General features: G+C 43.4%; 1 protein-coding gene across 5 annotated transcripts in view; it reads left to right on the top strand.

The window, feature by feature from the left end:
- Nucleotides 1-17,777, top strand: part of LOC123995066 (protein FAM184A-like) — a 137,829-nt gene that overhangs the window by 68,996 nt on the left and 51,056 nt on the right. For all 5 annotated transcript variants that reach the window (XM_046298358.1, XM_046298357.1, XM_046298361.1 and 2 more), the window contains exons 3-6: nucleotides 7,800-8,654; nucleotides 11,802-11,937; nucleotides 15,469-15,650; nucleotides 16,903-17,088. In XM_046298358.1, the coding sequence (XP_046154314.1) occupies nucleotides 7,800-8,654; nucleotides 11,802-11,937; nucleotides 15,469-15,650; nucleotides 16,903-17,088 (1,359 nt within the window). The remainder of the gene's footprint in view (nucleotides 1-7,799; nucleotides 8,655-11,801; nucleotides 11,938-15,468; nucleotides 15,651-16,902; nucleotides 17,089-17,777) is intronic.

Here is a 17,777-nt window from a genome sequence, read left to right on the forward strand (position 1 = left end):
ATGGTGCTGAAAAGAAAGCTTTTGCTGTTGGACAGCTTTGTGTAGGTCCTAACAGTTTGTGGGCACTGTTTGTTAGCATCATAGTGCAATAGTGCATGTATTGTTTAGTGTTGTGTAGTGGCTTTCATGTATTGTTTAGTGTTGTATTGTGTTGTGTTGTGTAGCGCCTTTCATGTATTGTTTAGTGTTGTGTTGTGTAGTGGCTTTCATGTATTTTTTAGTGTTGTATTGTGTTGTGTAGTGGCTTTCATGTATTGTTTAGTGTTGTGTTGTGTAGTGGCTTTCATGTATTGTTTAGTGTTGTGTTGTGTAGTGGCTTTCATGTATTGTTTAGTGTTGTATGGTGTTGTGTAGTGGCTTTCATGTATTGTTTAGTGTTGTATAGTGCTTTCATGTGTTTAGTGTTGTGGTTGTTTGGCTTTCATGTATTGTTTAGTGTTGTATTGTGTTGTGTAGTGGCTTTCATGTATTGTTTAGTGTTGTATTGTGTTGTGTAGCGTCTTTCATGTATTGTTTAGTGTTGTATAGTGTTGTGTAGTGGCTTTCATGTATTGTTTAGTGTTGTATTGTGTTGTGTAGCGTCTTTCATGTATTGTTTAGTGTTGTATAGTGTTGTGTAGTGGCTTTCATGTATTGTTTAGTGTTGTATTGTGTTGTGTAGTGGCTTTCATGTATTGTTTAGTGTTGTGTAGTGTTGTGTAGTCTTTCATGTATTGTTTAGTGTTGTATAGTGTTGTGTAGTGGCTTTCATGTATTGTTTAGTGTTGTATAGTGTTGTGTAGTGGCTTTCATGTATTGTTTAGTGTTGTGTAGTGGCATGCATCTAAAAACATTTTTGGGACTTTGCCCCACTAAGATGCTCCAGTCATAAATAAAGTGTAGTCGAATTGCATTAAATGTGTTTATAAAAGGCCACATTTTTCACATTCAAAGAAAAAATGAATGTATCTGATATAGCCTAGGCCTATACTCTACACTGTACCCACTTAGCCAGGCATTGAACCTTTTTTTGAACAGTGATTGAGTTATAGTATTAGCAGCCCAGCATATCTGCTTATTGGAAATTTGTGACAGGCACACGAAAAAGTATATTTTTTCATGTGCAATAAACGATTTTGTATACAGTGCATTTCAATCACAGATAAAGACCGTAGGTTACTTAAGACAGAATTGATAGGAGGGAGATAGAAGGGAGGTTGGTTGGGAAGGATGGGTGGGCGTCTAGCAACCCAAAGGTTGTGTGTTTGAATGTCATCATTGATAACTTTAGCATTTTCACTAATTAGCCACCTTGCAACTACTTAGCATGTTTTCTGTTCTTCATGAGATCTCCAAATGAAACACACTCGTCATGACTGTTCCTTAAGTGTCCACGGACCATACCTGCATTCTCAAAAATATAAATATTGTTTTGTTTTCCCATTTTGGGGATTAGGAGTTTTGGACAAAGTGAAGCGCTTTGTTCTGGTAGACTCTCTCCCTCAGTACTGATTGGCAGTTTCTACCAGGTATTTATGACCTGCCGTAAAGTCATAAAACTTGTAGTGGGGAGAGTGAGAGAGGGGGGAAGCCACGATATACACCACCATAGGGCCACGTCGTGACAGTAGGCTATCTTACATGTCTGCAAATGCTATTATTCAAGTAATGCTTTATTATAAAGGGGAATTATCATGTTGAAAATGATCTCCCCCAAACTTGAAACTCACCTTCCACCTATTTAGGCCAGTTAGACTACACCACGTTTGGCTACGTTTGGAGTTATTTGGCCTCATTAGTTATGATACAAACCTCATTGGAACATATAGGCCTAGGCTACATGAGGTGTGCGACTGTGATTTGAAAAAGTCACAACAACCAAACGTATTGCTCTGTTTCTTGTCTTACTGCAAACTCTGGTCGTCATTCACAAGTGATAATACATCATTCACAAGTGATATATTGTCACCCATCAGACTATTCTTAATTGAATCTTGTCTTTACATATACTAAATAATATGTGTGAAATTAGTTTGGATTTAGAGTGGACTGTTATCATGCACTTGTCGGAACAGGGGCAGGGGGGAAATACATGTAACCTATGCACTTGAATAGTGACTGGAGCCAGGTAGGCGATACTCCTGTTGTAAAGAGAAGCAATGTTCTTCAGATTAGGAAAGTTGAGAAATAAATATAGTAGGCCTAGCCTATAGAAGGGTGATGGGATTCTCATCTTTTTATTAGCGGCCATCACTCTGTTTTCTCACGCAATTGCATAGCCCAATGAAATGTTTTACAACATGAGTTCATGGGCTCTCATGAAGTGTTTGATTCGATTTTTAAAAATCACATTTGCATTGATGTCAGAGTGATTACAGGGACAATAGAGTGCTGAGGAGCAAGCCATTAGTGACTAGCAGTTAGTTTGGTAAGTTTGGTAAGCTACTAATGACCGAAAGAAGCATCTGAGCGCAGCTTTGGAGAAGCCTAGTTACCGTGACTAAATGGTCATGTGGAATTTGACTGCAGTCATGACTAGTGACCGCCAATGTGTGGTGGTAATATGGTCACCATAACAGCCCTGATTATGATATGGGCCAGTGAAGGAATGGAGGATGAACATAAACATTCATACATCCACTCTCATACTCAGCCCCGCTTCTGGATAGAGATGGCAGGCACCCCATGAAGGCCTCCCTTCACATGCCCATCTATTATTTAATAAAGGGCCACAGCCAATCAAACCTGCCTTAGATAAGATCACACAATGACTTGTGTAAAGACCGTTAAGCTACTACTGCCTATGTACGTAAACCATAATCTTCTGTCTATAAGAGGCTTAAAGCTGCAACATGTAACCTTTTGGGTGTCCTGACGAAATGAACATAGAAATGTGAGTTATAGATCTGTCATTCTAATTGAACGCAAGTCTATGTGGGCTATTTCTATGCTTCCCGCTCTTAAGTTTCGTTTTTGCATCTTTTACTTTTGGTAGCTAAAAATACAATATTTTTGAAATTAGGCTAACTATTCGATTTGAGCAACCTTTAAGGTACGCCAAACCCTTCCATTTAATTTGACCTTGGAGAAAAATCATATATGACGTATTGCTAAGTCAGGCATTTAAAATAAACTTATTCACAATCAGGCCATGTAAATGCTGCAGTGGGGGAATTTTGGTGTCACACTGCTGGAGAATCTGCTCAGCATAGCAAAGTTCCAGTCAGTGTTCCCTCTGTATGAAACAAAGCACAGTTTCCAGAGCTGGCCCTGTGCTACCCCCTTATCTGCCTTAATTACCTCCTGGATTTTAGGTGCACCTTGCAGTTTAGTGGAAACTGTGCCCATAATGACTCTAATTAGCACTATCTTTCGACTTCATTAAATCCATTTCCACACTTAATGCATATTCAGTAGCTTTGCGAATCAGCATCTTCACTTCTTTAAAGAGCCTCTGAGGTGGTTGATGCGGTATATTTGCACGTGACTTAGTCCAACTAATACTGAATAGTGAATACAAGTTAGGAGTTAAGTTTACAAAACTGGAAACATTCTAATGTCACATGAGCGAGATTGGCTTTTATATTGGCTGCAACTGCATCCTATTATAGTGGGATACAGTCAATGGCATGACCGAGGCATTAATGGCGGACAGGCACTCTGCAGGGCTGTCCTTTGAGATATAACCGCTCAAAGCTACACTGAACAAAAATATAAACACAACCTGCAACAATTTCAAAGATTTTAGTGAGTTACAGTTCATATAAGGAAATCAGTCAATTGAAATAAATGAATTAGGCCCAAATCTAGGGATTTCATATGACTGGGAATATAGATATGCATATGTTGGTCACAGATACCATAAAGAAAAAGGTAGGGGCGTGCATCAGAAAAACAGTCAGTATCGGGGGGTGACCACCGTTTGCCTCATGCATGGCGACACGTTGCCTTTGCTTTGGTTTGCTCAAGCTGTTGATTGTGGCCTGTGGAATGTTGCCCCACTCTTCAATGGTTGTGCGAAGTTGCTGGATATTGGCGGGAAATGGAAAACCCTGTCGTACATACACTACCGGTCAAAATAGTTTTTCTTTATTTTTACTATTTTCTGCATTGTAGAATATTAGTTAAGACATCAAAACTATGAAATAACACATATGGAATCAAGTAGTAACCAAAAAAAAGTGTTAAACAAATCAAAATATGTTTTATATTTGAGATTCTTCAAATAGCCACCCTTTGCCTTGATGACAGCTTTGCACACTCTTGGCATTCTCTCAACCAGCTTCATGATGTAGTCACCTGGAATGCATTTCAATTAACAGGTGTGCCTTCTTAAAAGTTAATTTGTGGATTTTCTTTCCTTCTTAATGCATTTGAGCCAATCTAAGTCCATTAGAGTTACTAGGCTCAGAAATTGCATCCCAAATATATGCTTCACAGATTTCAAGTAACAGACACATCTCAACATCTACTGTTCAGGGGAGACTGTGTGAAATCAGGCCTTCATGGTCAAATCGCTGCAAAGAAACCACTACTAAAGGACACCAATAATATGAAGAAACTTGCTTGGGCCAAGAAACACGAGCAATCCGGGTGGCTCCTCTCAGACCATCCCGCAGGTTAAGAAGCCGGATGTGAAGGTCCTGTGCTGACGTGGCTACACATGGTCGGCGGTTGTGAGGCCGGTTGGTAGTACTACTAAACGACATTGGTAGAGAAATGAACATTAAATTATTTGGCAACAGCTCTAATGGACATTCCTGCAGTCAGCATGCCAATTGCACGCTGCCTCAAAACTTGAGACATCAGTGGCATTGTACTGTGTGACAAAACTGCACATTTTGGAGTGGCCTTTTCTTGTCCCCAGCAGAAGGTGCACCTGTGTAATCATCATGCTGTGTAATGATCAGCTTCTTGATATGCCACACCTGTTAGCTGGATGGATTATTTTAGCAAAGGAGAAATGCTCACTGTCAGGGATGTAAAAAAATAAGTTTGCACAAAATTTGAGAGAAATAAGCTTTTTGTGCTTTCATTTCAGCTCAAGAAACATGTGACCAACACTTGACATGTTGCGTTTTATATTTTTGTTCAGTATAATTTGGCCCTGTTTACAGAGCGTCCCATTGTACTGAACATAATGTTACCCTTCCGCACTCCTCTGCAAATGGAGGTGATAATCGCTATCATCAAGGTCTCATTTTCTGATGTTCAGACATTAGTAATGACCCCTGCACTGGGCGGTAGGAGTGATTCAATCACCAGTGCCAGGAGAGGAGGAGAAGCATTGAATTTCTCAGACCTGAGCTGAGCTATCCCTTTTTGGGGCAGATGATGCCTCTTTAAGTGCCGAACATGCTGGCTTCAGCCCAAAGATTAACATCCACAACCAGAGGGCTTTGAGTTTGACACCAGCTGTTCACTTCCATATCTACATCTTGCAACCTGGGATTACTGGTCATCATTCATTTATGGAAATAATTCAGATCCATACTCCTTTGTGTATCATAATTCTGTATCGCAGAATGTGCAAGATGGGCAATGCTGAGTAGTTCGCTCTGAAAACTTAACCCAGAGCCTCCAGTGTTGCCTTGAGATGTCTTTTCCCTTTTGTGATCTAAGAGTTCGCCCTTTCCTCTCTGTCTTCAGCTTCCTCAAATCATTCTGGGGAACATGAACAAGGCTCACCTTTAAGCAATTACTGGAGCTTAGTGTTAAGACGGAGACAGTTAGCAGACACATTCGTAGCGAGCAGTAAGTAGGTCTAGGCCCACTCTTGGGGCTTTCAGCTCATGTTTCAGGCTGACTACTAAGAAGCCAGTGTTATATTGGGTTCCTCCGTCAGTGATGAATGCATCCATCTGCAATCACAGATTCAGCCTACACAATGCGTTGTACAAAAATATATTCTGTACCGCTCTGTGCTCTTTAAGTGCTGTCTTATTCATTAGCCCAGTCACTGTCATTATGAGAACACCTCAGCCAGCAGGACCACACATTGATCTCACCTGGGGAGGTGGGGATGGATGATGGTAATAACACACGGAGCCTAACATAATGGTTCGGGAGCAGAGGGTAGGTAGCCTTTTAATTAAAGGAGGAGGATATGGGTTTTGGGAAACGGCTAGACTCGTGATAAAGAAAAAGACAGGCAGCAGCAGTACTTTGATGAGTCTGCAATCGATACAGAACTTTGACGTTGATTTGTTTCACTCTTGTCAGTGCATTTCGTTTGCGTTCTATTTGAAACAGGACACATACGCCTAAGTCAGTTCATCTCTCCCTCTCTTTTTGGATGAGAATCCTGCAAGAATGCTGAGTAAGCTCATTCCAAAGCCCTTGGCTCTACTAAATGGCTGTAGGGTCCTTGCTGCAGGAGCTGACGGTGCTGAGCCGTGCCTGGCTGCGTGAGAGAGCTAAAATTGATGGAGGCTATATGGGAGGTAGTCTTGGGTTCCTCTCAGGTCAAATGGAGGGGAGAATCCATTATGGAATGATGACACCACGTCAGGGTTCTCTGCCAAAGCCATCTCACCCGCTGAGACCATGGGACCGCAGACCGCTCTCTCTCTCTCTCACTCTCTATCCATCCCTCTTTATCTCTCCCTCTATCTCTCTCTTCACATGTGGCTGGATAGATTGCCGCGCTAACACCAGATAGGCCCAGAACTTTTAGCTTTCTCCCCTAATCATTTGTCAAAACAATTATGGAAATGAATTCTGACTCAGCCCCTCATCACTTGTGAGGAACTTCACAAGCTGGGGTCCTTTCATTCCCCTAAAATGCATTTCAACGGGGACATTATTATTTTATCTAGAGGATGGATATGATTAGGCCTAAGGTCTATAATGGGTATTGAGCTGAGATACTGCTGCATAGGCCTCTTATCTCCTTTGAGACACGAGAATGTGATTGAAAGATTGCAGGGGAGGTTACAATGGGAAGCCAGGAATCCCTGGTGGTTTTGTATTTTCTTGAATAAACCTTTGATAAAAATGTTGTCCTACCCGGTTGGGTACAATGTGTTGCATTTACTATCATTTGATGAAGAGCTGTAACACACCATCTTAAGAGTGATAACAAAAGAAGTCTGTTTCAACATATTATAAACATTTTTGCATATCAAAAACACTGGCAAGTTGGCGACACATTTAAGAACTTCACAATCCTTCCCATGTTTTCACCCTGGTGTACAAAATATGGATCTCAGAAAAGGGCATTTTATTTTTTGTTTCTTTTCTATCTTATTGTGATGACAGGATTTTGTACTAAGTAGACAAGGATTATTCAACTGTTCAGCATGATGAATTATTGGATGTGTGTATCTGGTGAGAACAAATAGCCTTATTCCGTAGGGCAGCAGCCCGGAGCAAACACCCTGGATCAGTAGGGGGAGGATTAGATTAGGGGACATTTCTCATGGCTCTTAAACTGTAAATGTAAAACTCATTTTCTCCCAAAATCACTTTGTAGTCAGATTATCCGGGCTTTCAGTTGGAAGTAATTTTGGGGGAGTAAAGGTCAGCCAGTCACTCCACTGTCAATCATGCGGCTCATAAGTGTTTTATGACTGCTGTCTGACAGTTAATGTAATGATAAACCTTTATTTTCAGGGCAATGCCATCATATCATCGTACAAAGCTTGAACTTTCTTGCTGGTGTACATTAAGGCTACTTTTATCGCCTGATCTGGAGATGCCTGCTAACATGTCACCATACAGGTTTTTGCTGAGGGACATCTCCAGCACCCGTTCAAAGCCATTGGATATGCGTTTGTTCTATCCTGTCTCCCATTCTAATTTTCTTCCTGCCTCCCCAGGTGATCTACGCCCTCAACACCAAGAACGACGAGCATGAGGCGGCCATCCAGATACTGAAGGAGGCGCACGAGGAGGAGGTGCAGCAGATCCTGTCGGAGACGCGGGAGAAGATCATGCAGTACAAGGGCAAGATCAGTGACGAGATGGACCTGAAGCAGCGCATCCAGTCCATGGAGGAGTCCATGGAGCTGCATGAGCGCATGAAGCGCCAGGCCCTCGCCGAGTTTGAGACCTACCGGCAGCGCGTGGAGGACATGCAGCTGTGCACCGAGGCGCAGCACACACAGCGTGTTGTCACCATGTCCCGCGAGGTGGAGGAGATGCGGCGCTCGTTCGAGGAGAAACTGCGCTTCTTCGGCACAGCACAGGCCCAGTTTGAGCAGGAGAAGAAGCTGGTGCTGGAAGAGCTGAAGGCCAACCATCGGCAGGAGGTGTCGGAGCTGCTCCGCAGCCACCAGAGCCAGAACCAGAACCACAGCAAGGACCAGGAGAAACTGGGCCAGCTGCACAAGGCGGAGGTGGAGTCCCTGTCGGAGCGCGTGGAGGAGGTGAAGGGGGACAAGAAGAGGCTGGTGGAGGAGTATGAGGCCAAGCTCAACAAGGCCCAGGCCTTCTACGAGCGCGAGCTGGAGGCCATGAAGCGCACGCAGCAGCTCACCGCAGACAACCTGCAGGCCTGGAAGAAGACTGAGGCGGAGCTGCGGAGGGAGTTCCACATGCAGGAGGCAGCGCTGCAGAAGACCCTGGGGAAGCTGCGCTCTGAGCTGCAGAGGGTGCAGGAGGAGGCGCGGGAACACAGGGAGAAGTCCCACAAGTTACAGGCCTTGCTCACTGCAACCGAGAGCAACATCAAGGTAAGATAGGCTGTGGAGATACCCCTCTGTGGCTTAAATGTCCCAATGAAAGGCCCCAAAGCTATTAGTCTTAAAACCTGTTATGGCATTCAGCTGAAAAGGTGGCACAGGGAATTCAAAAATATTATTTAGAAATATTTAACTTTCACACATTAACAAGTCCAATACCTCAAATGAAAGATAAACATCTTGTTCATCTACCCATCATGTCCGATTTTTAAAATGTTTTACAGCGAAAACACAGCATATATTTATGTTAGACCACCACCAAATCAAAGGGAAAACGCAGCCATTTTTTCCAGCCAAAGATAGTCACAAAAGCAGGATTAGAGATAAAATGAATCACTAACCTTTTGAAAATCTTCATCAGATGACACTCATATAACATGTTACACAATACATTTATGTTTTGTTCGATAATATGCATATTTATATCCACAAATCTCGGTTTACATTGACGCCATGTTCAGAACTGCCTCCAAAATATCCGGAGGAATTATAGAAAGCTACGCCAGATAACAGAAATACTCATCATAAACTTTGACTAAAGATACATGTTCTACATCTAATTAAAGATACACTGGTTCTTAATGCAACTGCTGTGTCAGATTTTTTTTTAAACGTTATGGAAAAAGCCTAAGTATTTCTCCGCCATGTTGGAGTCAACAGAAATACGAAATTACAACATAAATATTCCCTTACCTTTGATGATCTTTCATCAGAATGTAGTGCAAGGAGTCCTAGTTCCACAATAAATCGTTGTTTTGTTCCATAATGTCCAATACTAGTGTCCAAGTAGCTGCATTTGCTATCACTTTCAGCTCACGTGCCCAAAAACTGACTGCTGGTCCAGGATAACTCGCAAGAAAACTTCCAAAAGATATATTCCAAGTCGAATAAACTGGTCAAACTAAGTAGAGAATCAATCATCAGGATGTTATTATCATATATATCCAATAACGTTCCAACCGGATCATACGTTTTCAGCTGCAGCCAAATGGAACGACGGTAGCACGGTAGCACCCACTGAGAAATGCGCCACAGGAAAATGGCATTCTGTCGGGACACTGACTATTTCACCTCCCATTCGGTCAAAGTTCACAGCAAATGCTCCATTCCACTTTCTACTGAATGAGGACATCTAGTGGAAGGCGTAGGAAGAAGTGCTACCAGATCCATATCTTGTTGGGAAAGGAGGGGGCGATGACGTCAAAGTTGCCCCACATTCAGAATTTCACTTCTTGTTTGGAAGATTGCCTGCGCTATGAGTTCTGTTATACTCACAGACATAATTCAAACAGTGTAAGAAACTTAAGAGTGTTTTCTATCCAATAGTCAAAATAATATGCATATATTAGCAATCTAGGACAGAGTAGGATACAGTTCACTATGGGCACGCAATTCATCCAAAATGAAAATACTGCCCCCTATCCTCAACAAGTTAAAGAGATACACATGTCCACTTCATTGTAGAAGAAATGTAGCTAGCGTTGATGTTGTATTATTACGGTGATCTTTCGTTTAGCCCAGAAAGCATTTAATACAGGTAACTGCCAAAATAAAGGACACACCAACATAGTGTCTTTATTGGGCATTAGGCCACCACAAGCTGCCAGAACAGCTTCAATGCGCCTTGGCATAGAGTCTACAAGTGTCTGAAACTCTGTTGGAGGGATTCGACTCCATTCTTCCTCAAGAAATTCCATCATTTGGTGTTTTCTTGATGGCGGTGGAAAACGCTGTCTCAGGCGCCGCACCAGAATGTCCTATAAGTATCCAGTTAAGTTGAGCTCTGTTGACTGAGACACACACGCTCTTTAAACCCCCTATGCTCCTATGAAATCCCTCTTTCAAAGTCACTGATCTCTTCTAGCCACGGTAGCCAAAATAATGGGCAACTTTCTACACTTGACCCTAAGCATGATGTGATTTCATACAGGAAGTGTTTCCTTTATTTTGGCAATTACCTGAGTGATAATCCTGAAAATCCCAGTATGATTTCATTGTAATTTAATAATACTGGTTACTATAGATACTATAGATATTCCCTTTCAGTAAAACAAAGACCTAGTCCCCGTAACATGTATTGGTGGGTCTTTGTTAGCTAGCTAATTTATCACTGTGTTATATGGATAGCTCCCAGGAGCACATCCTACTGCTTATCAGGAAGGCAGGTGTGACACGATGATATCAGCCATGCCACCACAATTTCATTTTTCATTAAGAGAAACAAAACAAACTGAGAGAGCGATTAAAGCATTGTCCTCTTTCCCTAAACAGCTCATTACACACACACCTGCACATCAGGAAAATATCACACCCCACGGACCAATCAGAATAGGAAATCAGAATAAGAAATCATACCATACTAGACAATCAAAATACATCCCCCTGTTTCACTCACTTCCAGATGTTTATTTTACTGTAGCTACATGTTGTGTCCCTCTACAAAGAATGCAGACGTAATTTAGGCCTAGTGAATGGCAGACAATTTGGAGAAAGAAAGCCGGGCTGTAAAAGTAGTCTACATTTGGCTCTTAAGATACTCCATTTTATCATCAAATAGATTTTGGGCAAGACTTCTGTGGTTAACACCCAGATATTCTGTTAGTGAAATAGATTCTTGCTTGAGGAAATGTAGTCCCTTAATCTATTAATTTAAAGGACATCAACTCCTCCATACAGATTTTTCAGATTTGTTTTTAAAAATCAGCCAAACAAGTCAAGATATTTATTAGAACACCACTTGCAAATGGGCTTTATTCCCATTGGAAATGTAATGCTAAGTGCCTATTTCATGGCCAATCCGATGTATTATTTCATAAGTAACGAGTCCTTGAGAGCAGTAGACAACATGCATTATGCTGTAAACGCTGTCCAATTAAGAATGAAAAGTGGTTATTCTCTCTACATCTTTACAGAGAGTGAAAATGCAGGAATTAAAAAAGAGAGTGATGGTGATAAGAGAGAAGGGGAAAGAAAGAGAGAAAGTTAAGTGATAATTAGAGAGAATGAGTGAGTGAGTCATATATACTGTATCATTGTTTAGGGAGAGTGAATGAACACAGTGAGTTGGCCCTGTGCTACAGTAGGTGTGTCTGTGCCTCGGTAGTGTAGGCTAACCTGTGCTCTGTGTCTGTGCTCCAGGACTTGAGCAAACAGCTGGACGAGGTGACGCAGGATGCCGAGATCGTGGAGATCCGACAGAAGGAGGCTGAGTGCGAGCTGGAGGCCACCAGAGATCGTGTGCAGCAGCAAGCCACAGAGATCCTCCTCAAAGCCAGTGAGTTAGCATGCCACTCTCCTCCCCACCTCCTCTCTATTAAAGTTCTTAACCCTAGCGGTAAACGCTGCATTCTCCTTCTCTTCCCCTCGTCTCTCTTTCCCCCCTCCTCCCTCTGTTACTGGCAGTATACACCCTACTGCACTCTCTCCCTCCTCCTCTTTTATTTTCCTCCTCCTACTGACAGACTATGCACCTGCTTCTCCTCCTTCATGCTCTCTCTGTTACAACCCACAGTACTACACTAGCTGAAAAACATGAGTGAATAGTGGCCTACTGCACTCTTGGTCCTACATGATTCCCACCAATATATTGAAGGGTTCGATCCCAGGCTGTGTCACAGCCAGACGCAACCAGGAGACCCATGAGGCGACGCACAGTTGGCCCAGCGTCGTCCGGGTTAGGGGAGGGTTTGGGCGGGCCGGGATGTCCTTGTCCCATCGCGCTCTAGCGACTCCTGTGGCGGGCCGGACGCATACATGCTGACAGGGTCACCAGGTGTACAGTATGGTGTTTCCTTCGACACATTGGTGTGGCTGGCTTCCGGGTTAAGCGAGCAGTGTGTCAAGAAACAGTGCGGGAGTTGCAGCGATGGGACAAGACTGTAATTATGTGGACTTTGTATTTTTGTAAATAACAGCTGGTGCACGATATCTAAGGAAGTCTCGAGCTATTGCTCGCCTGAGGTAGAGTATCTTATGATAAACTATTTTTCGTAGCTGTTTACGTACCACCACAATCAGAGGCTGGCACTAAGCATTGAATGAGCTGTATTCCGCCATCAGCAAACAAGAAATCGTTCACCCAGAGGCGACGCTCGTAGTAGCTGGGGACTTTAATGCAGGGAAATTTAAATCCGTTTGACAAAAATTCTATCAGCACGTTAAATGTGCAACCAGAGGGGGAAAACAACTCTGGACCACCTTTACTCCACACACAAAGATGCATACAAAGCTCTCCCTGGCCCTCCATTTGGCAAATCTGACCATAATTCTATCCTCCTGATTCCGGCTTAGAGGCAAAAATGAATGCAGGAAGCACCAGTGACTAGATCAATAAAAAAGTGGTCAGATGAAGCAGATGCTAAGCTACAGGACTGTTTTGCTAGCACAGACTGGAATATGTTCCGGGATTCCTCCGATGGCATTGATGAATACACCACATCAGTCATTGGCTTCATCAATAAGTGCATCGACGACGTCATCCCCACAGTGACCGTACGTACATACCCCAACCAGAAGCCGTGGATTACAGGCAACATCCGCACTGAGCTAAAGGCTAGAGCTGCCGCTTTCAAGGAGCTGGACTCCAACCCAGAAGCTTATAAGAAATCCCGCTATGCCCTCCGATGAACCATCAAACAGGCAAAGTGTCAATACTACAGGACTAAGATTGAATCGTACTAGACGGGCTCTGACGCTCATTGGATGTGGCAGCTGAGAGCTGCCCAGTGCATACGAGCCTACCAGACGAGCTAAACTACTTTTATGCTCGCTTCGAGGCAAATAACACTGAAGCATTCATGAGAGCACCAGCTGTTCTGGAAGACTGTGATCACGCTCTCCGCAGCCGATGTGAGTAAGACCTTTAAACAGGTCAACATTCACAAGGCCGCAGGGCCAGACGGATTACCAGGATGTGTACTGCAAGCATGCGCTGACCAACTGGCAAGTGTCTTCACTGACATTTTCAACCTTTCCCTGTCCGAGTCTGTAATACCAACATGTTTTAAGCAGACCACCATAGTCCCTGTGCCCAAGAACACTAAGGTAACCTGCCTAAATGTCTAGCACTCACGCCTGTAGCCATGAAGTGCTTCGAAAGGCTGGTCATGGCTCACAACACCACCGTTATCCCAGGAACCCTAGACCCACTCCAATTTGCATACCACCCCAAAAGATCCACTGATGATGCAATCTCTATTGCACTCCACACTGCCCTTTCCCACCTGGACAAAAGGAACACCTATGAGAGAATGCTATTCATTGACTACAGCTCAACGTTCAACACCATAGTGCCCTGAAAGCTCATCAATAAGGACCCGGGGACTAAACACCTCCCTCTGCAACTGGATCCTGGACTTCCTGACGGGCCGCCCCCAGGTGGTAAGGGTAGATAACAACACATCCAACACAGGGGCCCCTCAGGGGTGCGTGCTCAGTCCCCTCCTGTACTCCCTGTTCACTCATGACTGCATGGCCAGGCACGACTCCAACACCATCATTAAGTTTGCCGATAACACAACAGTGGTAGGCCTGATCACCGACAACGATGAGAAAGCCTATAGGGAGGAGATCAGAGGCCTGGCTGTGTGGTGCCAGGACAACAACCTCTCCCTCAACGTTATCAAGACAAAGGAGATGATTGTGGACAACAAAGAGGACCGAGCATGCCCCTATTCTCATCGACGGGTTTGCAGTGGAGCAGGTTGAGAGCTTTAAGTTCCTTGGTGTCCACATCACCAACAGACTAACATGGTCCATGCACACCAAGACAGTCATGAAGAGGGCAACGACAAAACCTATTCCCCCTCAGGAGACTGAAAAGATTTGGCATGGGTCCTCAGATCCTCAAAAGGTTCTACTGCTGCACCATCGAGAGCATCCTGACTGGTTGCATCACTGCCTGGTATGGCAACTGCTTGGCCTCCGACCGCAAGGCACTACAGAGGGTAGTGCATATGGCCCAGTACATCACTGGGGCCAAGCTTCCTGCCATCCAGGACCTCTATACCAGTCGGTGTCAGAGGAAGGCCCTAAAAATTGGCAAAGACTCCAGGCACCCAAGTCATAGACTGTTCTCTCTACTACCGCATGGCAAGTGGGACCGGAGCGGCAAGTTTGAGTCCAAGAGGCTTCTAAACAGCTTCTACCCCTAAGACATGACTCCTGAACACCTAATCAAATGGCTACCCAGACTATTTGCATTGCCCCCCCCCCTTTTAATCTCGCTATTGTTATTTTACTGCTGTTCCTTAATTACTTGTTGCTTTTATTTCTTATTCTATCTGTATTTTATAAAAACTGTATTGTTGGTTAGGGGCTTGTAAGTAAGCATTTCACTAAGGTCTACTACACCTGTTGTATTCGGCACATGTGTCTAATAAAATTTGATATGATTTGGATATTACGACAATGTACAAAAAATATATATATATATATAAACATAAAAGAAACATAAAATACGTTGTGGTATGGGCAGGTGTAAGCTACGGACAACGAACACAATTACATTTTATCAATGGCAATTTGAATGCACAAATTTACCATGACGAGGTCCTGAGGCCCATTGTGAGGCCCATTTTTTTTTAAAGGTATCTGTGACCAACAGATGCATATCTGTATTCCCAGTCATGTGAAATCCATATTTTAGGGCTTAATGAATTAATTTCATTTGACTCATATGAACTGTAACTCAGTGAAATCTTTGAAATTGTTTCATGTTGCGTCTGTATTTTTTGTACAGTATAATAACACTGTCTGGCTGGACTGTTTCTCATTCTCCCTCTCTCTCCATCTCCCTCCTTGCCAGGTCACATTGGCAGCCTGCAGGCCACTCAGATGACCCACGAGGCAGCCATCCGGGACCTGGAGTCTGAGAAGTCTCGTCTGAAGGACAAGGTGATCCGTCTAGAGGAGGAGCGCGGGGCCCTCCAGAACAAGACCCACGCACTAGACGACAGGCAGAGGCAACAGATTCTATCCCTGGAGAAGGTGAGTGTTCAGCGTGTTGGAGATAACTATATATCTGCCTCTCTGGATCCTTGAGTTGTTTGAGGACAGACTGTTATTCTGCACCAGCTGTTTTGCAGTGCCTAAATCCACTCCTACATGTTTAATTCACAAAACTCAACATCTTGGAAAGAGAAGTTACTAAAAATGGTGCTTTTGTTAACGTTTAGCTGAGTACGTTTTTTGGGGGTATAAATAGACATCAATTTTGCATCACAGTTTGCTTCGTTATATCTCAGCTATTAGCCATTTCTTCCAATATAGTCACCATTTTGCTCTAAGCCATGCTTTCTGGTTGTAAAATAGCATTTAACTTCAATTATTGATGTCAGAGTACACAGCAACCCAAAAATATTTTACGACTAAGAATTTAGCTTGCTCCTTGGAAAGTCCCCCCCTTGCTCTCAGGAGTTACAGAGCCCTGAAATTTGCATTGCCTCTGAACTCACAAAATGCTGCTGAGCGAGTCAAATTTGAACAACCTTTTAAAAAAGAACGTCCAAAAAGGTCACATTATTTACGAACCGTAGCTCAGAAGACAAACTGCAGTTCCCCTGTAAATGTCAAGCAAGATTTATATCCCATTCTGCATTTTCATTATGGTAAAATGCACCGTTGAATCTTTCACCATATGCCGTTCTGAATATGTAATATGCTCTCAAGACAGGGATAGTGTTGTGTTGACATTGGTGTGTCTTAATGACAATTCCCCCCAGTCACTTTCACTGCAATGCTGTAGCCTTAAAAACGGAGAGCGATGTGCTCACCTCTCCAGTTCCCAGGAAATCGCTGTCCTGTTTCACATTACCATAGCCTTGAGTTAGGTGTTACGTTGACAACTTGATGGGAATGGAGGCGTGAGTACATTTTTCAGATCTACTGGGCTGCTGGCATTCTGAGAAGTGCGCCTCTCTCTCTCTCTCCTCTCTCTCTCTCTCTCTCTCTCTCTCTGAATGTGTCAGAGTGGATTTGAAGCATCTTTAGGCTGTCACCTTTTTGCCACAACACACCGACAGACAGCGAGACTGAAAAGCAGAGCAGCGGTTCATGTGTTACCTGTGTGTGACTGACTCAAATAGATGCTCACTCAAATTACCAAGGGAATGTAAATAAGACCGTAATGAGCTTAGCATTCTGCTCACAGCTGGTTTTAATTCAACTAGAATCAAGCGTCTTAGGTAAACACATAGGGCTGACAGTCATGGTGTTGTCTCTGTGTGTGTTGTTCCATCAGACTCTACGGGAGGAGAAGCAGGTGTATGAGAAAGAGATGGTGAACATGCGTGCCAAATACGAGGACGACGCCGCCCACTTCAAAGAGTCACAGACCCGGGCGCTGGAGGAGCTGTCGAAAAGACACCGGACCACCCTGGAGAACACACAGACTACTGCCGAGAAGGAGAAGAGCCGGCTACTGGCCGTGAGTTACACACACACACACACACACACACACACACACACACACACACACACACACACACACACACACACACACACACACACACACACACACATAACCTCCAGTAACACAACACCGTACCTACGCAACACACACACACACTGCAGTGAAACCGCAGCTACACACTGCTGCAATGGGATGGGCTGAACATACACAGCAGTACACTGCATTTTAGGCTGGGTTTCTGTACAGCACTTTGAGATATCAGCTGATGTACGAAGGGCTATATAAATAAATTTGATTTGATTTGATTTGATCTATGATCATTTCACCTCCAAGCCATGTTTTGCTATGATTTGGCTATTGCTATGAATATCAAATGGACTGGGCTTACAGTAATAGATTCTGCAATTGACATTACAACCACCCTAATGTACAAGTTACAACCGGATCCAACAGCAAGACTAAAACAGTAAGACTCATGTGTTGTCTCTCTTGTCCCGATGTATGTTTTGTCCTAGCCTCTCTGGGAGTCCTTTTGGTAGGCCATCATTGTAAATAAGAATTTGTTCTTACCTGACTTGCCTAGTGAAATAAATAAAAATTAAAAAACAACAGTTGAAACAATGATTGCCTTACACTAATTGAATGTGGGGATAAGAGAAAGGTCTATTCTGAGTCGGGACTGCTCCATACCCTCCTATTAGGAA

The sequence above is a fragment of the Oncorhynchus gorbuscha genome, linkage group LG14 (assembly GCF_021184085.1).
Source record: "Oncorhynchus gorbuscha isolate QuinsamMale2020 ecotype Even-year linkage group LG14, OgorEven_v1.0, whole genome shotgun sequence".
Lineage (NCBI taxonomy): Eukaryota > Metazoa > Chordata > Actinopteri > Salmoniformes > Salmonidae > Oncorhynchus > Oncorhynchus gorbuscha.